A 22,697-nucleotide genomic window follows, 5' to 3' on the forward strand; every position below is an offset into this window, starting at 1 on the left:
TTTATATACTTAATAAATATAAATATTGCACCATACAGGTACCATTCCTCATAGCCCTGACAAAAATTCCATTAGATCCTGTTTTCTTTTTACCGTCCCTCTCATTTAACTGTCTGATTGCTGAAGGAACAAAAGACTTGCTAAATCTGGCTGTTATTTCCCTCTGCAGAATCCTCCCACTGCTCTGTCAGCTTGGTTGGAAGCAGTTGTGCAGAAGGTGAGCAGGGTCCCTGAGGGTGTGCTCAGCCTTTACTCAAAGTTATCTGGCACACCCAATGACCCTACTCGCTTACTGATCATGCACTGCAACCTATTGTTGTCTAGGTCGTGCATGTTTCCAAACACGCAAATCAGACCAAAGGACAGGATGATCTGTAGTACAGCCTTGTAGAACACGATCCACATTAAAAATGGACAGTTATTTAAGAAAAACATTTGCTATTGTATTTTATTTTACCTTCACAGTGGCACACACAGAGCCTTGCACAAGTATTCATACCCCTTGAACTTTTCCACATTTAGTTACATAACCACAAACGTAAATGTACTTCATTGGGATTTTATGTGATGGACCACCACAAAACGGCACATTACTGTGAAGTGGAAGGAAAATGATACATGGTTTTCAAATTGAAAACTGAATACTGAGTCCTTACCTAGGTACTGTCAGGGCACGCCCTCATACTCTGCTTCTGACTGGCTAGTAGTCCTTACCTAGCTACTGAGCATGTGCGACTCCCAACAAAGATGGAACAGAAGTGGGATGTCTCACTCTGTAGCTATAACAGAGAGCTCAACACACAGGGTGAAAAGAGGAGCTGCAGCAATGTGCAGTACAACAAAAACATTTAATTAAACCCATTCTGATATAGCCTTTAAATACAATTATGAACCTGAAAATGAGCATAAAGTGAGCAGTCTTTGGAAAGGAGATGCATGTGTATCAGCACAATACCATCCTGACCCAGAGATTTTCCAGTGTTAACATGCAAATGTATTGGTGTCTCATCCAATGACGGTCAAAATGTTTCTGTCAAAGTCCAATAGGAATTAAATAACCACAGAAGCATTTCATTAAGAAGCTTTATTATTTTGTTTTTAATGGAATGATTCATGTGTGTGAGAAAGTACATGTAGATTCCATCTACCGTTAGTGGGTTTTCATGGTAAACAGACATGACATTGACAGACTGTGGAGCCCTAAAAGAGCACAAAAGGCTCTGGAAAGATGTCCTGAAGCACTTCAGAGGCTGCAGGCCTGTAACTTCTTGTCAGCCAGCTTGAGAGACACCCAGGTGTTGAGCATGGAGGCTCTCAGTTTGCACCACACCAGGTGATCAGTCAACCCGAAGATCTGCGCGGCAAACTGAGCAGCAGCCTCGGGGGAGAGGATTGTGGAGCAGCCGAGACCTGCAGAGGGTGTGGGGGGGGGACAGAGGAAGGCTCAGTTGCTATGACAAATAAACTCGCATCAGAGATTCCATTCTGATGACTTGCAACTTAAAAAATAAATGACTGGAAACTCGACTTGGACTTGTAAGTTAATGACTCAAGACATGATGAGTCGGATGACTTGCGTGTATTCATGGTTTTGAATGTTAGCCGTTAAAATAACAATTTAACGTTGACACGTTTCTGTCCAACTATCAAGTACGCTATGCAAAAAGCAGCAGCGCAAACTGGGGATCATGATTGGACGACTCCAAAAGCTTGTCATGATTGGATGGATGACTGGCTGTCATGGCAACACGTAACATCAAAGACCCCTGAGGACGCCTCATTAGTCGGACCAGACCACCACGATGGTTGAGTCTGTGCCCCGAGTAATCACTTTTAGATGATTGATGAGAGAACTGCTGAATTCAAGACCTGCTCAAACATTTCCGACAGCCAGACTACAAACTGACTGATACTACAGGTACGAGTGCTTTGTCTTGGGTGTAAAAAAAAAAATCATTTAAAAAAAAAAAAAATAGTGACTTGACCCCAAAAAAAAAAAAAAATAAATAATTCCAGATTTGGACCAAATGACTTGAGACTTACTTCGGACTTGAGCAAAGATGACTTGGTCACAACACTGACTCACATGTGGACCAACAATTTAAAACGTAGGAAGTAGAGCCTGACTGATAAAGGATTTTTAAGGCCGATATCGATACAAATATTTGGTGATTTAAAAAACCGATTTCTGATATACATTATTTTTTTTTTTTTTTTGTGTAACAAAAACCTAAACAGATTTCCCTAACATTAGTTATGTATGAGTCCTCACTAAAACAATATGACAATGCAGTTTAAAAATAAACTTGTTTTATTGTTACAACAGAGGAACATCAAAATATATTAAAGTTCTGATAAATAAGATGTATAAAAATACAAACTTCAGATATGAAACTTAAAGTCCTGAACAAAAACACAACAATCAAAGAGTGTTTCCAACAGGGAGGTTGTAGAGCCCCCTCTGGTGGACAGACTATGGAACACCAACACTCAGAACATGGTTGAAGGGTGTTTCGGCTGTTTAGATTTTATTTTTTAAATATTCATTTATCGGCCATTATAAATGCCGATAACGATAGTTTGGAAAATGCCATAATATCGGCCGATAATAATCGGCCCGCTGATATATCCGTCGGGCTATAGTAGGAAGTGTTATGTTTACCGCTTGGCATACGCAGGGATGACCAGACGTCTTGTGCCCCCCAGTCTGGAGTGAGAGGCGGGCAGTTGATGACAGGATACGCCGTGTTTCCAGACATCACCGGACCGAGGCCGTTACTTCTGCCGGCTACAGCCACAAACACAGTGGGTACGCCGTCACCTGAGGGAAAAGCATACCGATATTGTGGCATGATGGATGAGACAAAAATCATACTCACCCTCACTTCTTTCAAAAAGGAAAGAAATAAACACACCTTCATATTCCGCTTTGATGCGGAGCGTCTCATCTGGACCCTTGTGTGCCGAGGTGACTCTCAGGATGCAGGGAATCCCGTAGGAGGTGCAGGCCTTCCGGATTTTTTCACAGTGAGCCACGTCCGAGGTGGAGCCCATCAAAACCACCACCCTGCCGCCGGCCTGGTGCTCCAGCAGCAGCTGGAGACACAACACAGCTCTGGTTAGCTCTATGCAAGGCCCCTTTATATATGGCTACGCAACATTAGCCGAGCACTGGCCACGTGACCATTACCGGATCACGATAAATGCTTGAACTGTCGGTTATGTAGCAAATATCGAGCTAACATTAGCCTTCATAAGCTACTGGTCGAACCAGACCCAAAAGGCAGTCGCATGAACCTGCCATTTCTTCTTAAAACTAAAGTCACTTTAATGTATCTTTTAAACCGTACAGTCACTTGAATGTATGTTTGAAGACACACACATTTAATGCAAGATCTACATTGCCCATTATCAGCAACCATTCATCCAATGTTCCAAATGCACATTTTTGACCTCTGTTGCAATTATGTAAGCACATAATGTAATCTGAAAACTGCTGCCCAGGTTAAAAAAAACTGATCTCAGCTGGTATTCTGTCTGGAATGGAAATTTCAAAGTGACCCCAAACTTTTGACCGGTTGTGTGTGTGTATTATTATATATATATATATATATATATATATATATATATATATATATATATATATATATATATATATATATATATATATATATATATATATATATACACACACACACACGTGTGTGTCTGTTATAACATGTTGATTCAAAGCATACAAAAGCCTGTCTTGATAAAGAGCAGACTGGGACATCGGGTTCAGTGTACCTTGACCCTTTCAGAGACCCACTCAAAGTTTCTCTTCACCATCTGCATTGCTTCAGGGGTAACTTCTTTAAGGTCTCGGTACACCTAGGAAGTGGGGAAAACAAGTTATTTCAGCTCTTATCATACTTCTGAAGAGTAAAAAAATGACACAACAAGACCAAAGACAAGTCCCGACCTGTTTGTCCTTCTGCTGGCTGCGATCTCCAGCTGGCCACAGCCTCCACGAATCGTTGTCAATCACATCAGCGAGGACAATCTCTTGAGTCTTCACATTCACGCCAAACTCGATCTATAAGCAAGAGAGACAATCCTAAAAATTGTGAAGCAGCTACAAAAGGGTTCACTAAGAAAAAGTGTTCCCACTCGGATAGCAGATTAACCAGCAGAGGGCGGCGTTGCACTGCATACCTTCATGTCCACCAGCGTGCAGTTCTGCGTGGCCCAGGACTTCTCCAGAATCTCAAAGATGGCCACGGTGCTGCGATTCATGATGTCCACCTCGCACTGACCGATTGTGAGCCCAGCCAGAGAGAATTTCGCCTCCAGCAGCTGCTCCTCTGACCACTGGGGGTCGTTGTTGGCATCGTCCTATATCAGAAAGCAACAGATTACATAAAAGATGGATGCCATTCGACACTTGGGGGACACTTTTGAGTCAAGTTACAAAAAGACCGACAACAGATTAGAGGCAGTCGAGGCGAGGGCTCAGACTCACTTTAAAGAACATCTCCATCTTCAGGGGGGAGAAGCGGAAGCCTTCCTTGACTCCTGGATTCCTCTTGAGGAATGATCCAGTTGCCACTCGGCGACATACCCACTCGATGGGAATCATCTCACAGTGGGCTGCGATGAACGCGGTGTCAGAGTGCTGCTTCACATAGGCAGTCTTAATGCCTGGAAGAAAGGTTGATGTTAAAATTAGACTATTACAGAGCACCCCCCAGGGCTCCATGAGCCAAACCTCTTGATTCTGTCAAGAGTTGTGAACAAAGTACTGTCTGAAACTTAATATTATAATTTTACCCTTCAGTATCTGAGTATCTTGATTTTCTGGGTGATATGGAGAAAATCAAATATCCCGATATTTTTGACCAAATACCTTGATAGATATTGTGGCGATATTGTAGGGTTGACAACTGGCGCATTCACCAAATACGCACACAATGAGATTTTTGATAGATAAATCAGTTACGTTGATATAATGAGTAAGTGGGGAAAAGGCTAATAATAGAACAGCTAGAACAGTCTGGTGGGTTCAGAAAATGACATCACTTTACTATAATGCAGCCTTTAAAACCAGGAAAAGACAACACGTGTGTCATATCAGGATATTACGATATCCAAAATTTAAGACGATATCTAGCCTCATATATCGATATATTGCCTACTTCAGTGTTCAATTTGATTACAGATGTTGAACCACACCAGTACTTCAAAAGATCCTAAAATGAAGGTTAAGTGAGGGGGATGTGGTGAATTATAAAGTTTTAAGTCACAAGATAGCCATTAGCACACTTATGAGTGGCATGTCGGTTGAGTTACCCAATTACTTTTTAATTAACGCAAGACGGAGTCATTTTCTGAATCTGGGCTTTAACACGTCAATGTCCGTCAATTGTGGACGTGCATTGGATCACTTCAAAAAGCATTTGTTGTTATTGGAGGGATCATGTACACGTAAAAAAAATAAAAAGGATAAATAAACTTGAAATTGTTACCGAAATTATCATGAAGGTGAAAAAGTGGATACATGATCACATGTTTTCAGTAGAGCTCAAAACAATTGGTCAGTTAACAGAAAGTTGTTTGCTAACTATTCGGATAATCTTTTACTTTTATTTTAGCAATTTTAAACTAAAATAAACATTCTGGTTACAGCTACAAAAATGTGATACTCTCTTTGGGGTTTTGACTGTTTGTGAGACAAAACAAGCAAGCTCAATATGACAACTTGGGCTTTTTATTTTCTGAGATAAAAATGGAGTTAGCTACCAAAACAGAAGAGATAAGTAGGCTGGTCTTCCCTCCAGAGTACAGTCACCTCTCTTCACTGCTTATCAAAATGCTGATGACTCTTGGATCCCACACAAATAGTGTGTGAGGGAATCCATTACTGTGCAATATCTGTATAGTGTGCAATATCATTACTCTATTACTCATTGAATATGATCACCACTATTGGGCAATATTCAAATAATGTGTATATATATATATATATATATATATATACACACACAGTCTCAGAACTGTGCACCTTACCCCCACCCTTTGTTTTTGCACTACTTATTTTATTCCATGTTATATTTATTTTACGTACATGTTGGCACTGGAAAAGGAGTTGCTTTTAATCTCATTGTTCATGTGTATAGTGACAATAAAAGGCATTCTATTCTAAAAAATAAATACAATACAGTTATTATAGTCCTCTGGCTTAAACACATTCATCCACAATAGCTAAACCCAATTCTGAGCATGTGGGAAAGTTGCCTTAGGGGGAGTAACGTTATGACCCAACTGCTCCAACATAACCTGACTGACTGAGTGCCTTTTGAATGGACCAACTAACTATAATAACTTTTACTAAGTCCTCACCAGATTCCTGGAGCAGTTTGAACACGCAGCTCGTCGTTTTGTTGGCGATGGCAGCCTTGCCCTCCATCTGGTCTTTCCTCACGGCATTCCCAGCCGTGATCTGGTCTTTGGACTGGACCAGAACCAGTCCGGACTCGTCCACGAGCTCAAAAATCTGCTTCGTCTTTCCCTCACTTAGCTTCTGGCCGAGCTTCAACTCTGAAAACACGCACATAGAAAAAGGGAAAGTTTAAAATGAAACGCTGCAGATGTAACACGCGCTTTGATACGAATTCATTGTTGTACTGTACCTGGTGTGGAGGCCATGGTGGTGTTCTTTACCGACCGAGAGTCCTGAAACCCAAAAACTGAACGTTAATAAGTTGCACGATGAAGAGGGAGCGAAGGCGTGCAGGCTGGAGAAAAGGGAAGTGGAGTCTGTCTTACGTGCTCTGATAACCAATCACAGGCTTTAGCTCATTCAGCCAGCCACTCACAGCAGCGCATTGTTCACCACGTGAGGGGAAGACGCTCCGAGCACATCTCCAAATATTTGCGAGAAGAAGTTTGTGCGGAGTTTATCCACTAAACTAAACAGCATCAAATTTCTCTTGACAAGACGATTGATTTATCAAAATTTAATCAAGAGAAAACAATTGGTCGCTCGACCGAATCGATTAATCAGATTTAGATAAATCGTTGTCCTCGTAAACATACCACGTGTTTCGCCAGTTCAATAAGTTTGATAAAAATGCGTTCTGATTATGTCATATCAGTTATAGTGGCCTGTTGCGTGTGTTAAAGCTGCACTAAGTGATGCTTTTTATGTCGCAGTTTTTTTCCGACTCGTGATTTCAAGGCCACTTCTACAATGTCAGCTGCGTTTATGTTGTCTTAACGGGCCACGTTGTAGTGACTGCCTGCAGCTATATCAACGCTTTCTGCACGTGCTCGGTCAATACTTTCAGAGCGCGTATAGGTAAGCACGAGCACGATTGCCCAGGCAACCAGGCACGTCAGCCAGGGTTAACGGAGGACCGAGACAGACAGCGGCGGGATGGAGTTTGAGGCGTCCGGTATCGGGGAGGAGTGCGGTGTTTTCGGGTGCGTGGCTGCCGGAGAGTGGCCCACACAGCTGGAGGTGGCTCAGGTCTTAACTCTGGGACTTACGGCGTTACAACACAGGTAAGTTAACTCTTGTAACGTGAGTGTTTTTGTTGTTGTTTTTTTTATCACAAATAACGGATAAAGACTAGGTTAACGTTAGCTGGTCAGAAAGTGTCCAAGAACAACTGTTCAACAAAACCCTCTTTCCAAAAAGTTGTCATTTTGGGCTTAAACAGTTTAGCTTGACCTACTAAAGCTGATGAGGAAACATTGAAATGTAACCTATCAAGTCACACTTGGGCACTACAGGGGAAAAGTAGCTAGGTGTTCTAAAGAAAACAACGCTTAAGTTCCACTAGTCTCCTAACTCTGCAAGCCTGGCCGGCCAAAGTGTTCAAATGTAGCAAACGTTAAACATCAGAGTAAACACAATACACACGGGCAAAGGTGAAGCTGTCCATCAGCTACGACCTATGGCTGCAAACCCGACTAACTTTACGTGGACCAGCAGGACCAACAGAGGGGCACCGAGGCTAGCGTGAATGAATTGAAGACATTAAGTGTCGTAAATCTCACCATAAACTAAATACTGACTAACAGATTCACTCTCAAATATTAAAATATGAATAGAGGCGCAAATAACGGCTATTTTCATAGTCGATTAATCTGCTGCTGAATTAATAAGTGTCTACTAAATATCAAAAAGTAGGAAAAACACATTTTCCCATATTCATATAAGCGATTTGCCTGTTTATTTTTAAAACCAATTGATGAGTAGTAATTGATAAATTTTCTGTCATTAAACTAATCGATTAATCAACTTGCAGCTTTTAAAGATGACACAAAGACTGCTAAAAGGCAGAAGTAAGATGTAGCCTATATAATCTGTGAGTTTACAACATTTCTTCCAGCACAGCAGCATCGTCTTTTCTGGACTTCTACAGCCTGTTAAAGAATAATTTGTCAATTTACTTTGGTTGCATAATTGTTTGTACTAGTTATGACATGAGATTAGTAGGCAGTACCTTTTTCTCTGGGGATGGATTGGATAAGGCTATTGAACAGACTGAATTGATCTTCATTATCGGGATGTTATCCTGCTCTTCTTTACACAGGCCCTCCACCTTATCAGAGCCAGTGTCCAATTTTTTTACGGGCGTCTGGAGTGTAGGGTCTGAAAAAGGGAACAAAGGCAGATTTAAAATCTGATTATTATCCTTACATCACCCGAATGCTGTTATTAGGGAAACACTATGCTACTACAACATTTTACATCTTCATGGGTGAGCAAAGTCTCTTTTTCTCGTGGTCTGACGGTGAACATCATCATGAGTTGTGCCTCTTGTTAGCACTTACAACCGTACCTTTATCCATTATTTAATTATGAGGCTCATGGGACTGAGTCAGAAGTTACAGGCTTTTTGTGGACATCATGTGAGTGACATAGCAAGTGATTAGGGAGGCACATTTCAAACCTGGATCCACAGCTTTCCTCTTCATTCCTCTACTTGCTGAATACATATCCTCTCTCTTTACCTGTGGTTCAGAGGAGCCTGCAAACAACAATCACAGTTACAAGACAACAGGCCATCCTTTAAAAGTGTAAAAAAAAGTGTTTATATTCTCGCTTTTGGAAAAGGTTCCCATGTAGCTTATTTCAAGGGTAGTTTGCCTAAATTACAAACCATTAAAAACATATTTTTTTATTTATCACTGGAAGTATCTAGCCATGCAGATAGTTTAGCTTCTATTTGTCCAGATTTTTAAATAGCTATCTTTGAGATTTCTACTCCTCTCCCAGTACATGCACTTAAATAATTACAAGATAATCTCTATGAAAACCAGTCCACAGCGAGGTCTGTGAACAAAATATTCCTTGGCAATTTGGTTGAACTGACTCTTTAAAAATGGCAATAATTGGTTGAAGTTTGGGAGATCATAATTTAAAGTGATATTAGTAACAATTTGAATTATGTACATGTGAGTCATAGGCATAAGAGATGCTATGAATCTCTGCCTCTGTAGGTTTCATGAATGGATTTTGGTAATAGTAGTAGAAAGCTACGTGTGAATTGTTTTCATCAAACACCTGCCCACTACCCATGAATAAATAATGATACTGGGCTCACTCATTAATCTGTGCTGTTGCTCCTGGACTGCATGCAGCCTCGGATCTTCATTTTGTGGTGTAACATCGAGGCAAATGGACGAAACAGAATCCGAACTACAAGTTCGGTCCTCAATTGCTCCCGCCATTGCGGCCGCTGTGTTCATCTTTGTCCAGTAGACATCGACGTGATCGTTCTCCTCACAGCCCTCCAACATGGTAAGTCTGCCTGAATCTGCTTGGTGGTCTGCAGCTCCCGTGTCATGTGGCGAGCCATTCGTTGTGCGATTCATAATGGCATCCACCTCATCGTAGAACCTCATAAGGCGCCTCGGGTCGGCTTCATCACTCTTTCCTCTTTGAAGCGAGCGGTACAGGTACTTGAGGTTTTTGTACTTGGTGTGGCACTGCTTCCAGTCACGTTCAATGCCTTGCTGCATTAACCTGTTGGAGATCTGGACGAAGATGTCTCTCTTTCTAGTCGAGCTCTCCAACTGCCTGCACACGCGCTCATCGGACCAGACTCGAATCAGCGCTCTCACCTCCTGGTCGCTCCAGTTTCGGCCTGTGTCCGACACCATGACCACGTGGAACTGGTCGGAGCTGGATGGATCTGTGAGTGTTAAATGGGCGTCTGGAATGAATAGAAAACAGATTAGCGAAAAAAAATATTACATATAATGTAAGTGCACTGGTTATTCATGTGGCGTACCTGCTCCTCTCCATTTTGCTTCCATGTCTCCGTCCATATCATAATCATCGCTGTTATCATCTGAAAATTAAATTTAAAAAAAAGTAGAGAAATGTATTGTTCTTTTAGCCTTTTGAATACAAAACTACTATACTTACTGCAGACTGAATACATACCATCATCAATTTCAATGACAACCTCACTTTCTGGGGCTGGTGTCTGTAGCCTCCCTGCCCCCATTTCTTCATCATACAGCCTCTTCTGCATCTCCATGGTCCCGTTGTCCAGTCCGCGGTCCAGCAGAATGGCTTCCACCTCATCGAAGAACTTCATGTACTTTCCCGGGCCTCCTGCGCCGCTGCCTCCAACAGCGTGAGCGCTTTTCGCAGTCTTGTAGTCGTATTTCAAGTTCTTGTATTTAGTTCGACATTGTTTCCAGTTGCGTATCACCCCAAAGTTTCTTTGCATCTGACGGGCCATCTCTTGGAAGATGGATTTGTTGCGCAGTGTGCACTTCAAGCGCTCTCGAATGCGCCGGTCAGCCCAGACGCACAACAGGGCTCTCACCTCGTCGTCAGTCCAGTGGCGGCCCCCCTCCTCAGCCACACTCGCAGTGTAAGGAAGAGCCCGATGGATTAGACCCATGGTACCTGTACACACATGCACATGCTGTTGTTAACTTCAGCTCAGTTTTGATTTTGGAAAGTAAGTTGGAGCTTGTAAGAAACAGGTTTTATTTTAATCTGACCTTTTAGACTGGGTTTACAATGTTGAGATCAGGCAAAAGTACTGCTAAAAAAAGAAGTTTCTACTTCAGTTTGAAGCTAAAACCAGTTTGACTGTCATGCTTGTTTATCTCCTGATTTGTCAGTTGATTAAATACTAAAATGTGTTTAGCGTTGCCATATGTCGTGATCATCGGCGCTACCCCTTGGGGTTGAACCTACATTTACCTTCCTGCTTTGGGATAGTGACTGAGGAAGGGTAGCTTCCTCTTTTGCCAACATCTTCCACCTCTTCCTCCCAGCTCTCCCCTGGCCTTCCATCCACTGCTGGGCTGTAGTTTGCAGAAGTGCCTGCTGTTGCTGCTGCTGCTGCTGCTCCGTCTGGCTTCCTGCTCTGGAGTCCCAGGCTCCTGTACTTGGCCTGACACTCCCACCAGCTGCGCACAACACTGAGCCTCCTTAGACGCTCTGAGATCAACTCAAATGTGGTTCTGCTCTCAGCTACGTGCTGAGCTCCCACCTCGTCCCACACTGACATGAGAGCCAGCACCTCTGCCTCCCCCCACTGCCTCTCCACCGAGCCGTTTTCCTCTGCCACCTCCCTATCACCTCCTCTTTGTCTCTCTGCTCCTCTCTCCATGTTTGAGCTGACCTGGAAACGCTTTCTTTTCCCCAATCCGTCTGTCTCTGCTGCCCGGTTCCCTAGGCAACCAGGCGGTTAAGCCTGAAAGCAACGCCTCCATGCTGAAAAGCAGCCTCACCACTGGCTTAAGCTGTGTGCCGAGGGGGAGGGGCCAACTGTAATCCGAGAAGCAGCTTGGTATACAGGCTGAAACTGCAGCAAGGCGACTCTCCGTATATGGCCGCTCCACAGCAGAGAAGCAGACGTTGGTGGTTTTTTTCAGCTTCTCCTTCCTGCTTCGTTTTGCTTGAAACAAACCAGTTTGGTTTGCCTCGAGGCGCATACCTATCTTTGACTATTGAACAAGTTTATTCATGTTTAGTCCTGCAGGAAAAAGACTGAAAGATCATTCAATATAAAACTCACTTCCCACTGATATATTTTACACTGTTGGAATTTACATGTGATTGCTTGTGTCTACTCAGGGGTCAGGAAAGTGCTGGGATTGTCACAAGTAATGGAGCCAGTCCACCCACGTACACAGCCCACAAGGTAACATTAGTCTTGACTAGAAGCCCCTTGTACTTTCAGACTGAAGCAGATTTTAACTCGCACTATACAAATACAGGAAACATTTTTGCTCCTTTTTCATTAAAGCTGCACCCTGAATAAAAACCCATGTGTGTACACACCAAAACACAATTGCATTGACCGGTTGATAATGGCTGTGCTGGTTTCTTCTAAAGCTTCATCACACTGATTGTGACCTAGTTTCCCACTCTACAACATGATGCATATTATACATACTTTATTATTTGTGCAGATTGTGTAACTGACATCTCTCACTGATTCCTCTTTCCGTTTTCTTCTTTTGTTTTTAGGGAATGGGATTAGTGAGCAGTGCTTTCCCACCTGATGCTCTTCTGAAGCTGCGCTATGGTAACCTCGGTATTTGTCACACACGCTATTCAACTACTGGGATCTCGGAGCTGCAGAACTGCCAGCCCTTTGTGGTGGATACACTGCATGGCAAGATTGCCGTAGCACACAATGGAGAGCTGATTAATGCGCATGCCCTGCGGAAAAAGGTGAGGATGGCCTCTTAATTTACAGAACCTGGTGCATATCTGTTGGATTTTGTCTGCACAAATAAAAACCTGCAATGCAATATATGCTACTTATGACAAACCAGGCCTCTATATACAGTGTGCATAACAGCTATTTAATCTGTTAGTGTTATGCTTGTGTAGGTGTCATAACTTTCTTCTTTTATAACAAATGAATATATGCAAGGAAATGGAGATTAGCTTGCATGAAAAAAAATCTTATATATATATATATATATATAAACTGAATGAGTCATTGTAAATGTGCTGTGCAGGTAATGCGCCATGGTGTGGGCCTCTCCACCAGCTCAGACAGCGAGCTCATCACCCAACTGCTGGCATTGACTCCACCTATGGAGGAGCAGGACGCACCAGACTGGGTTGCCAGGTCAGTGTTGTGACCTGATGGTGTGTGTGTGTGTATATATGTGTGTATATATATATATATATATATATATATGTAGTATATGTATATATATATATATATGTGTGTATATATATATATGTGTATATATATATGTGTGTGTATGTATATGTATATGTATATGTATATATATATATATATATATATATATATATACACACACTTTTTTTTATTTTTTTATATATACACTATTCAAATACCTGTTTTGTATTGTAGGATTAAAAATCTGATGACTGAGACCCCTACATCGTACTCACTGTTGGTGATGTTCAAAGATGTTGTCTATGCGGTGCGTGACCCGTACGGAAATCGACCCCTGTGCATCGGACGGGTTGTTCCTGTCTCTAAACTGCACAGTTCAGGTATTCTTGACGTGTTTGTTTTACAAACAAGCCAGGGCATTTTTCATCAGAGGCCAGGCGTGTCGGAGGCTGGTGGGTGATTAACGTCATTCTTTGTCCCTTTTGGTGAGGTGCCGAAGAGGAGGACACTGAGGGGTGGGTTGTGTCGTCAGAGTCCTGCAGCTTCCAGTCCATCGGTGCCAAGTCAGTTTTCACCGAATATGTAACGTCTTCTGCATTATGTTGGAAGGGTTGTGGGTAATGACCATTTTCGTGTCCTCCTTGGTCCTCAGGTATTACAGAGAGGTCTTACCAGGAGAGATAGTCCAGATATCCAAGCACGGAGTCAAGTCTCTGAGTGTTGTCCCTCGCCCTGAGGGAGACCTCCCTGCCTTCTGCATATTTGAATATGTGTACTTTGCCAGACCGGACTCCATTTTTGAAGGTTTGAATATTTTTTTATGGACCATCTTTTAAAGTGCTCATATTATGCTCATTTTCAGGCTCATAATTGTATTTAGAGGTTATATCAGAATAGGTTTACATGGTTTAATTTTCAAAAAACACCATATATTTGTTGTACTGCACATTGCTGCAGCTCCTCTTTTCACCCTGTGTGTTGAGCTCTCTGTTTTAGCTACAGAGTGAGACATCTCACTTCTGTTCCATCTTTGTTGGGAGTCGCCCATGCTCAGTAGCTAGGTAAGGACTACTAGCCAGTCAGAAGCAGAGTATGAGGGCGTGCCCTGACAGTACCTAGGTAAGGACTACTAGCCAGTCAGAAGCAGAGTATGAGGGCGTGCCCTGACAGTACCTAGGTAAGGACTACTAGCCAGTCAGAAGCAGAGTATGAGGGCGTGTCCTGACAGTACCTAGGTAAGGACTACTAGCCAGTCAGAAGCAGAGTATGAGGGCGTGCCATGCTAGCAGCTAGGCGAGCATTATAACGTGTGTTCCAAAGTGACCACGTTTGTCTCTGAAGTAAAGGCTGGACTACAATAGAGCTGTTTGGAGCAGTTTGTGAACAGTGTTTTCTGTTGGAGATGGTAAGTCCCTTTGGGGTGGACTTTGGGCTTTTTCACTTTATAAACCTATTACATGCACAAAAAAAGATATATAACACAATAAAGGAAAGGGGAAAATGCCAAAAAGCATAATATGAGCACTTTAAATACCACTCTGATCTTAACTGTTTGGCTTTGTTGTTAAATTATTAAATTACGTTTTATCTAAGTTAAATTATTACATGTTCAGTATTTTATATCGCTGTGCTGCAGGTCAGATGGTCTACACCGTCAGGCAGCGCTGTGGTCGGCAGTTAGCCATCGAGGCTCCAACAGACGCAGACGTGGTCAGCACTGTGCCAGAGTCTGCAACTCCTGCTGCACTGGGCTACGCTCAGCAGGTCTGTCTACAAGCTGTCTGCTCTAACTGTGTAATAGAGATGCAGTGATACCCCCTCCTCCTGATGGACGTCTGTCCTCACAAGCTTCCCTCTTCTTGTTCTCCTCACAGTCTGGGCTGCCATATATAGAGGTTCTGTGTAAGAACCGCTACGTCGGGAGAACATTTATTCAACCAAATACCCGGCTGAGGCAGCTAGGAGTTGCTAAGAAGTTTGGGGCCTTGACAGACAACTTTGCTGGGAAACGAGTGGTGCTGGTAGATGACTCCATCGTCAGAGGCAACACCATCTCCCCCATTATAAAACTGCTGAAAGACGCCGGTGCAACTGAGGTTTGTTTACTAAGGCTGTTACATACTCCTGTATATGTGGTGACATGACACAATGTTTTAACAGTGGTCCCTAACCTGAGGACGTGGACCCCAAAAAGGGTCCCAAGATAATTTGGAGGCGTCCCAATTACTTTTTATTTTATTTTTTTATAATCGTGCTAATATAACTTAACTGCTTCCACAGCATTTTATTGTAGAGGCGCTCCAACTCGCCTGCAATACTCCAATGTCAAATATAATGCTTATTAACTGTCAGTGAAAACAATTTTTTTTTTTTTCTTTTCTGAAAATAGAACAGAAAAACTAGTTTTAAGTGGTTGAGATTATATGGTCCCCCCCACCAATGGTACACCAGAAAATATAAAAGATATGCAAAATATTACAAATTGACCGATTATCACTTATCACACAGTTTTGAATATCAGATGATCTGTGGGCAGAATGATGGTCAAAAGGGGAAACTTTAAAACCCAAACAAGCAGTTTGTAACCGAGTAAAATTCTGAGCTGTTTTTCTTCTCGACAGGTCCACATCAGGGTTGCCTCTCCACCGATCAGACACCCTTGCTACATGGGCATCAATATTCCCACCAAGGAGGAGCTCATTGCCAACAAGCCAGAGTTTCAGGACATTGCTGGATACATTGGTAAGTACTAATACAGTAGTACATCTCACCGACAATGATCAAAATAGCTGTACAGTTTAAAATAGAAGCATCTTAGTTTCTGAATCAAAATATATTGTAACAAAGTGATGAAGTTAATGTGCCATCCTTTCTCTTGATCTTTACTGCTGTAGTGTGGCTTCAGTTGGATTGGTGCATCTCAGTTAAAGTGCCCATATTATGCTTTTTGGCTTTTTCCCTTTCCTTTGTATCATACTTTTTTGTGTGAATGTTATAAGTTTACAAAGTGAAAAAGCCCAAAGTCCACCCCAAAGGGACTTACCATCTCCAACAGAAACCACTGTTCACAAACTGCTCCAAACAGCTCTATTGTAGTCCAGCCTTTACTTCAGAGACAAACGTGGTCACTTTGGAACACACGTTATAATGCTCGCCTAGCTGCTAGCATGGCACTCCCTCATACTCTGCTTCTGACTGGCTAGTAGTCCTTACCTAGGTACTGTCAGGGCACGCCCTCATACTCTGCTTCTGACTGGCTAGTAGTCCTTACCTAGGTACTGAGCATGGGCGACTCCCAACAAAGATGGAACAGAAGTGAGATGTCTCACTCTGTAGCTAAAACAGAGAGCTCAACACACAGGGTGAAAAGAGGAGCTGCAGCAATGTGCTGTATAACAACAACAAAAAATATGGTGTTTTTTTGAAAATTAAACCATGTAAACCTATCCTGGTACAACCTCTAAATTATGAACCTGAAAATTAGCACTTTTAACACTTGAACTGTTTTGTAGGTGCCGCCAGTGTTCAGTATCTGACTGTGGATGGCCTGGTGTCAGCCGTTCAGGAGGGAATCGCCTCGCTCCAGCAGAAGGACAAGATCAGCTCCAATAACAAGTCCAGCAAGCGAGTGGGCCACTGCACTGCCTGCCTGACTGGGAAGTACCCAGTGGAGCTGGAGTGGTAATGCCATGACCGACCATAGTTACAGCAGCAGCACTGTGGGTTTCCTGCAAGCTCCCACAGCTGATGTATGTGAATGTTATGTTCACTGTAGACTAGAAAACAGGCTGGGCATTTGAATACTGCTACCTGGGACACTAAATACATGCAGTAGTTTCACATTCCAAGCCTTAACAAGACAGGAGTGTTAAATAGAATTTACTATGTCAGAAAAGCGCACAAGGCCCGTGAACCAAAATGTTAAATTGTCTTTATTTTCTTTATCACGTTTACTTTTCTACCTTTACCTTAAATGAAACATTATGCTCTCTTGTTTTGGGTCTGACTGTTTTTGTTTTTCTAACTTTAAACCTTGCATGAAATATAATGGAAAAGTAAATGATAAACAGATTAACTATAATAAACAGAATAACTACAATGACAAGTAATTGTTTTTTTTGTTCTTTTTTCAGAAACTTGTTTGACATTCGCAATTTTATTTCAATAATAAAACATAACAAGAAATAACCATGAGGCTGTATTAACTGAGGTAATGATGTACCACAGGAAAAAGTTAAGATTAGACAAATAGATGGTTTGACAGTACTCGTAAAAATGAAAAAAAAAATGAAAAACATCCAAACAGGAACACAAACTTGGATAGAAAACTGATATATATAATGACCACTAAAAATGTAACAAGCAGCAGTTCAGTGATACAATTTACTGAGCTCACACTACCAAATGCTTTCAATTGGTTATGTGATTTTCACCAATATTTGTATCCGAAGCTTTCAGAAATACTTTCATACTGACATTTGTTACACGACAAAATTAGTTTTCCTTCATCTGTGGGCAGGCTGGTGTAATCCCTGTTCACCATTTTCTGCACATGTTGGGTAAGAAAAGAGTGATTATGAAAACGCATGAATGCTCAGAGGCCAGAAAACAAACACTGTATGTATGTATGTAGAAATGAATTCTAATCACCTGGGGGAGAAGCCATGGGCCATTCTGCTTTCAAGTGAACTTCCTGTTGAATGAATCAAATAGGAAGTAAAGGGAATTGGTGATGAAACAAACTGCTTAATTTGTTTAACAGCAGACAGGACAAAAATAAAGGCTTCAGCAGCACAATACGGTGTTTTATAGAGGAAGCTCACCCATGCCAGAAAAATCGGCAGCAGACACGTGGTGGTGCCGACTCATCCAGGTTTCCTGATGTGTATCTGCGGAGCGCTTCTGGGGGCTGAATCTTGGAGACATGCTGGGTTTGGTGGAGCTATAGGAGAGGCCGTACTGGGACTGAGAGAGACTGCGTCTCAGCATCTCTTTCCCATGGCGGTAGGACCCCGGGGAGGATGGGCAGTACTCGTCCCTGAGGCGTTTGGACTGGGGGTGGCTGTCCCAGTCCAACTCCCTGTGGCGTTTCCTCAGGAGGGAGCGGTGGGGCGACAAGGCGAGCGCTGCCAGAGCTGAGGAGGAGGGGCTTCTGCCAGCCTCGGAGCTTTGGGCACAGAGGCGGCAGGGAAGCCTGTTGAAGACGGATGATTTGTTCTGGCAGACAAACTTGTGGTAGAGCTTGAGGAAGTCCTCGTCAAGCTTCTTCGGGGAGCAAGAGATGCGGATGGATGGCAGGGAGGAGTCGAAAGAAAGGTGCCGCCGGAGCCTGTCGCGGCCTTTTGTTCCCGTGGCCACCTGAGGTGAACGCAGCTGTGGGTGGAGGGAGTGATGGGGGTCTTGAGGATGAAGCATCCTCTGTGGCATAGTTGGCTTTTGTGGAGGGGTGGACATTAACCTGGGCCTCATAGGCTCTCTGGAAAAGCTTTCCACAGAATGTGCTTTGGGGCTTCTGGAAAAGGCGTGAGGTGATCTACTGAGGCTGGTCGTCACCCTGGCTTGGGAGGGACTTTGCCTGACCGGGGAGCCGTAGATGTCTGGTCTCTCTCTCGCAGCGGTGGCTTCCGATGCACACGTGGAACAGCAAACAGTCTGCAGCGAGTGTGCATTGAAAGAAAGCCTTTTGGACCCGAGAGACGGGTCCAAGGATGCTTTTGCTGCAGGAAAGCAAGGCCGGGAAGGACTGAACTTGTAAACGGAGGGCTGTTCTCCTAGCCGGGACACTTCACACACGGTGAAGGTCTCGTTCAGCGAGCGCTCTTTTGGCATGAAGGTTTCGCTCAGCGAGCTCTCGTTTGACGTGAAGAACTCGGCGGGATCAGAGAGGTCCATGGCGAGAATAGGTTTGTGCTGCTCTCTTCTCACCCTCCCAGGAGACTGCTGCTGTGCTTGCCAATCCTGCATATTCGTTACATTCTGCAATGAAGACTGAGGGGCAGTTTGGGTCCCCACAAACTGCCTTTTCGCGGAGCTGTTGGCGTTCTCCTTGAGCGGCGTCTGGCTGGTCGTGTTTTTTTGGTTTCTGGTGGTGTGTCTCAGTGTGACAACGAAGGTTTTGCTGAGATTGCTTCGGTTTGACTGCTGTCTCCATCTGCGGTACCTCCTCAGCACCAAGCCGGCTGCCTCAGAGACGTGCTGCCGATGCCAGGCCCTCCCTATTCGACTGATCATGCTGGGATAGAGCTCCACCAAAGAGCTGCCCTGACTTCTCAGACTCATCTCCAGATCATCGTCTTGCTCCTCAGGCTGGACCTCCGTCTCAAAAATGGTTCTCCGACTCTCATCCATGGAGCTCACAGTCAGGTGAGTCGTGTCATTGCTAGCCAGCCCTGGAGGACACAAAAAGTGGAGAAGAAAGGTCACCTAAAATTAGACACTTTCATTTCAATTCTGCAATAGCTTGTCCTGCCATGTTGTTTAAAAAAAAAAAAAGTGTGCCTATTGCTTTCTTGTTCTTACAATCATCCTGCACAGACAATTGGGTAGTGGAAACACAAGTCTTATCAGCTTCGCCATCTTGATGCGTGAAGTCCAACTGTTGAAAATAAACCAAAATGAATTTGAGATATAATTCAGACATTCAAGACAGAACTGTTGAAACAAACAGTACATTTACCTGAGAGTCTCTTGTAATGTCCTGGGCTGTGGTGGAAGAAAAAGTAACCAGATTAATAAATATACAAATGTATACGTCTGTAAATTGCTCTTGTTTAAAGGTTATGGATACTTACCTCCTATTGACTCCTCTCTCAAATCCGTCAGGCTCTGAGGAGATGAAAAGTGCTTGATTATAATAGCTGCACATATATTTAGTATCTGAATTCACTGAGGACCAGCAGTCTGACGGCAGTCGAATAAACTGCTTCCTAATCAGATCATTGTATTTTGTGTCATATATGGCTGCAGAGTATAATCACAGTGACCCAAACCTTTGAATCCAGCTTGTTCAGCTCTACTTTTGACAGGTTCATGTAGTGTTCAAGTGCTTCACCATGCAAGGAGTCAAGACAGAAAAGAGACAATGAGACCAGGCCACATAACAACTACTGATGCAGAGATGGAAACCAATCACTGACTGGTTAGTTACATTAAGTGAATAAAAACAGATACAAATATTCAATATGCGATGCCCCCCCCCCCTTACACACACAATCCCTGAGAATGTCCAACAGCATTATAATCCACTATTAAATATATACTGCACCAAACAAATATTGCACACAGATTACAATTCCAGGGTGAGGGGGGTGACAGAGGGTGAGCGGGGTGACTGAGGGTGAGCAGGATCATTGTGAGGGTGTGCTCAGCCTTACTCAGAATGCCATCCTTTCGCTACTGAGCAGCTGACATCTGGTCAACGTCCCAATGACACTACTCCGCTACTGATCATGCACTGCCACCTATTGTGGTCTAGGTCGTGCATGTTTCCAAACACGCAAATCAGACCAAAGGACAGACAAAACATTTGCTATTGTATTTCTTTTTTTTGTTTTACTTTACAGTGGCACACACAGTACATCAGACTTCAGCTGGTCATCAATCTCTGTCCCGAAGTATCTGTCAGTGTTGACTCTTTGGATGGGTTCATTGTTAACTTTGGTGAGTGGGACTTCTCGACTACGTCTAAAATCTACAGTAAGATCATTTCCTTTGTTATAGTCACATTGACCTCAAGGAAATTGTCAGAACACCATCTAATGAAGCTCTATACCTCCTCCTGATAACCCACCCAAGGGTGATTTGTCAGGCTTTAGGAGTCCTTACCAAGACTGTACCATCTCTATACTTAAAAAAGGTGAGTGGAGATTGAAGCTCGACACTGATTGGTATAACGTACAGCGTATACAGCATGGGAAACAAAACACAGCCCTGTTTGCTTAACGTTATGTCACAGCCAGCAGCAGTAACGTTACGCTCGCTGTCAGCCTAACCTGTCAACACGGTTTGTTTTATTTCTGTAACGGTATACTATACATCCCCATGCCTGTACTACGTTGTCTGTTAATGTTGTTACAGCGACAATCTCTTACATTAGCTAAACCACGGGCAGAACCAATGTTATAAAAACTTTGTAGTCAACTTACTTTGGGTTCTTGTGCTGTCGAGGTCCACCTCCACCCCCCCATCTTGGTATTGAAGCTTTGAATACTGTTAAAAAGCGAATGCAGAGGTAACGTTAAGCAAACACGGGTGTTCACATACTCATTCATTCATGTATCTTTGAAGTTAATTTAAGCTAACGATTAGCTAGCTATGCTTCGTCACTTCATGCTAACGGTAACGTTGCCACCGTCCGATAGCTTATCAACACACCTTGTCTATGATTCGTTCCAGTGAATTTCTGTAGTTACGGCTGTTTTCAACCAGTCTTGTTTGCAATAAGTCGTCCATATTGCATGTAAAAGGACTTTTTCTTGATGTTGACAGGAGAAGGTAGCAGGCTAATGATCGAAAACAAAAGGCGGTTTTAGGTTCAAAATTCTTTCCTCCGCAAAATAGAGACAAACTATTGGACAGGCCGTGGTGCATTCACTGCTCCTAGGAAATCATGCTTCTTCTTCTTCTTCTTCTTTTTCATCTTCTTCGGCGACTTGCAACCAGTCGGAGCATTATCGCCACCTACTGTATCCATTTGGCATTTTCCTTACATAGTCCAGTTTGTTGCAGATAATTGAATATAAGTTTTAACACCATCTTTCCAGAGTTATTTGCTACTATTGTTTTAATGTCCATATGCTGAATGCCTTCACGTTCCAGTCCATCCTTTAACAATAATCGTTCAGTTGAGTATTGAGAGCATACCAGAAGAACATGTTCCACAGACTCCTTTTGATTACAGGCATCACAATTTCCAGTGGGATGTTTCAGTTACATAGGAACATAGTTACAGTTATTTTGTTCCACATGGAAGCTTTGATCTCTGCTTTGCTTATTGATATTGCCACCACTACACCATTTGCTTTTAATCCATTTTTAGCCAGCGTGTCTACTATCTCATTCCCTCGGATGCCTGTGTCAATTCAATTCAATTCAATTGTATCTATAAAGAGTTATCTCAAGACACTTTATAGCTAGAGTAGGTCTAGACCACACTCTATAATTTACAAAGACCCAACAATTCTAGTAATTCCCCCAAGAGGAATCATTTAGTGCGACAGTGGCGAGGAAAAACTTCCTTTTACAAAGTCAGCCTATTACCACCTTAAGAATATCTCAAGGGTTAAAGGACTTATGTCAGGAGGATTTGGAAAAACTTGTCCATGCTTTTAGCTTCAGTAGACTTGACTACTGTAACGGTGTCTTTACAGGTCTCCCTAAAAGATCAATCAGACAGCTGCAGCTGATTCAAAATGCCGCTGCTCGAGTCCTCACTAACACCAAGAGAGTGAATCATATCACTTCAGTTCTGAAGTCTTTACACTGGCTTCCAGTGCCTCAAAGAATAGATTTCAGAATACTTCTGCTGGTTTATAAGTCACTAAACGGTTTAGGGCCAAAATACATTTCGGATCTGCT

At 42.9% G+C, this 22,697-nt stretch overlaps 4 protein-coding genes across 7 annotated transcripts in view; 1 reads left to right on the top strand and 3 right to left on the bottom strand.

Moving 5' to 3' along the window:
- The window catches only part of rabggta (Rab geranylgeranyltransferase subunit alpha), a 152,085-nt gene extending 138,396 nt beyond the window's left edge, over positions 1 to 13,689 (bottom strand). The window contains exon 1 of the mRNA XM_078259688.1: positions 13,686 to 13,689. The gene's annotated coding sequence lies outside the window, so the exon portion shown is untranslated. The remainder of the gene's footprint in view (positions 1 to 13,685) is intronic.
- On the bottom strand, positions 830 to 11,734 carry paics (phosphoribosylaminoimidazole carboxylase, phosphoribosylaminoimidazole succinocarboxamide synthetase). Of its 2 annotated transcripts, none has more exons than XM_078259685.1 (15): positions 11,216 to 11,734; positions 10,439 to 10,912; positions 10,284 to 10,343; positions 9,594 to 10,205; positions 8,940 to 9,017; positions 8,490 to 8,638; positions 6,669 to 6,711; positions 6,379 to 6,576; positions 4,502 to 4,680; positions 4,195 to 4,374; positions 3,962 to 4,075; positions 3,787 to 3,870; positions 2,916 to 3,096; positions 2,663 to 2,821; positions 830 to 1,410 (listed from the first exon to the last, which is right to left on the bottom strand). In XM_078259685.1, exons 1-15 carry the CDS (start codon positions 11,625 to 11,627, stop codon positions 1,244 to 1,246), a joined length of 3,090 nt encoding a protein of 1,029 aa, XP_078115811.1. In that variant the 5' UTR covers positions 11,628 to 11,734; the 3' UTR covers positions 830 to 1,243. The 2 variants fall into 2 exon arrangements, with proteins under 2 accessions (XP_078115811.1, XP_078115810.1); XM_078259684.1 differs by having other exon boundaries at positions 11,210 to 11,734.
- ppat (phosphoribosyl pyrophosphate amidotransferase) lies at positions 6,860 to 17,226 on the top strand. 3 transcript variants are annotated; one of them, XM_078259692.1, is made up of 11 exons: positions 6,860 to 7,542; positions 12,095 to 12,161; positions 12,491 to 12,697; positions 12,991 to 13,103; positions 13,356 to 13,501; positions 13,621 to 13,684; positions 13,774 to 13,925; positions 14,758 to 14,885; positions 14,996 to 15,217; positions 15,743 to 15,863; positions 16,634 to 17,226. In XM_078259692.1, the coding sequence occupies exons 1-11, from the start codon at positions 7,415 to 7,417 to the stop codon at positions 16,804 to 16,806; spliced, it is 1,521 nt and encodes a 506-aa protein (XP_078115818.1). In that variant the 5' UTR covers positions 6,860 to 7,414; the 3' UTR covers positions 16,807 to 17,226. The 3 variants fall into 3 exon arrangements, with proteins under 3 accessions (XP_078115818.1, XP_078115817.1, XP_078115819.1); XM_078259691.1 differs by having other exon boundaries at positions 6,861 to 7,542; positions 13,612 to 13,684; XM_078259693.1 differs by lacking the exon at positions 6,860 to 7,542 and adding an exon at positions 11,779 to 11,874 and having other exon boundaries at positions 13,612 to 13,684.
- Positions 17,227 to 17,261: 35 nt separating this feature from the next.
- Positions 17,262 to 21,703, bottom strand: LOC144523814 (uncharacterized). Its single transcript, XM_078259686.1, has 9 exons — positions 21,495 to 21,703; positions 21,266 to 21,329; positions 20,111 to 20,166; positions 19,913 to 19,946; positions 19,798 to 19,823; positions 19,641 to 19,716; positions 17,945 to 19,510; positions 17,772 to 17,814; positions 17,262 to 17,667 (listed from the first exon to the last, which is right to left on the bottom strand). The coding sequence occupies exons 1-9, from the start codon at positions 21,570 to 21,572 to the stop codon at positions 17,658 to 17,660; spliced, it is 1,953 nt and encodes a 650-aa protein (XP_078115812.1). The 5' UTR covers positions 21,573 to 21,703; the 3' UTR covers positions 17,262 to 17,657.
- Positions 21,704 to 22,697: the final 994 nt, after the last annotated feature.

Source organism: Sander vitreus, chromosome 9 (genome assembly GCF_031162955.1).
Source record: "Sander vitreus isolate 19-12246 chromosome 9, sanVit1, whole genome shotgun sequence".
NCBI classification, from domain to species: domain Eukaryota; kingdom Metazoa; phylum Chordata; class Actinopteri; order Perciformes; family Percidae; genus Sander; species Sander vitreus.

Excerpts from the sequence above, each read along its gene's own strand:
- LOC144523814 (XM_078259686.1), bottom strand. The coding sequence starts at position 21,572 with ATGGACGACTTATTGCAAACAAGACTGGTTGAAAACAGCCGTAACTAC. Across the intron at positions 19,717-19,797 it reads ACATTACAAGAGACTCTCAG|TTGGACTTCACGCATCAAGA; the intron begins GTAAATGTACTG and ends TATTTTCAACAG. Across the intron at positions 17,815-17,944 it reads TGCCGATTTTTCTGGCATGG|GAAGTTCACTTGAAAGCAGA; the intron begins GTGAGCTTCCTC and ends TTCATTCAACAG.
- paics (XM_078259684.1), bottom strand. The coding sequence starts at position 11,627 with ATGGAGAGAGGAGCAGAGAGACAAAGAGGAGGTGATAGGGAGGTGGCA. Across the intron at positions 3,097-3,786 it reads GGGTCTCTGAAAGGGTCAAG|CTGCTGCTGGAGCACCAGGC; the intron begins GTACACTGAACC and ends TTGTGTCTCCAG. Across the intron at positions 1,411-2,662 it reads ATCCCTGCGTATGCCAAGCG|GTCTCGGCTGCTCCACAATC; the intron begins GTAAACATAACA and ends CACCCTCTGCAG.
- ppat (XM_078259691.1), top strand. The coding sequence starts at position 7,415 with ATGGAGTTTGAGGCGTCCGGTATCGGGGAGGAGTGCGGTGTTTTCGGG. Across the intron at positions 7,543-12,094 it reads CTTACGGCGTTACAACACAG|GGGTCAGGAAAGTGCTGGGA; the intron begins GTAAGTTAACTC and ends GTGTCTACTCAG. Across the intron at positions 13,104-13,355 it reads GCACCAGACTGGGTTGCCAG|GATTAAAAATCTGATGACTG; the intron begins GTCAGTGTTGTG and ends TTTGTATTGTAG.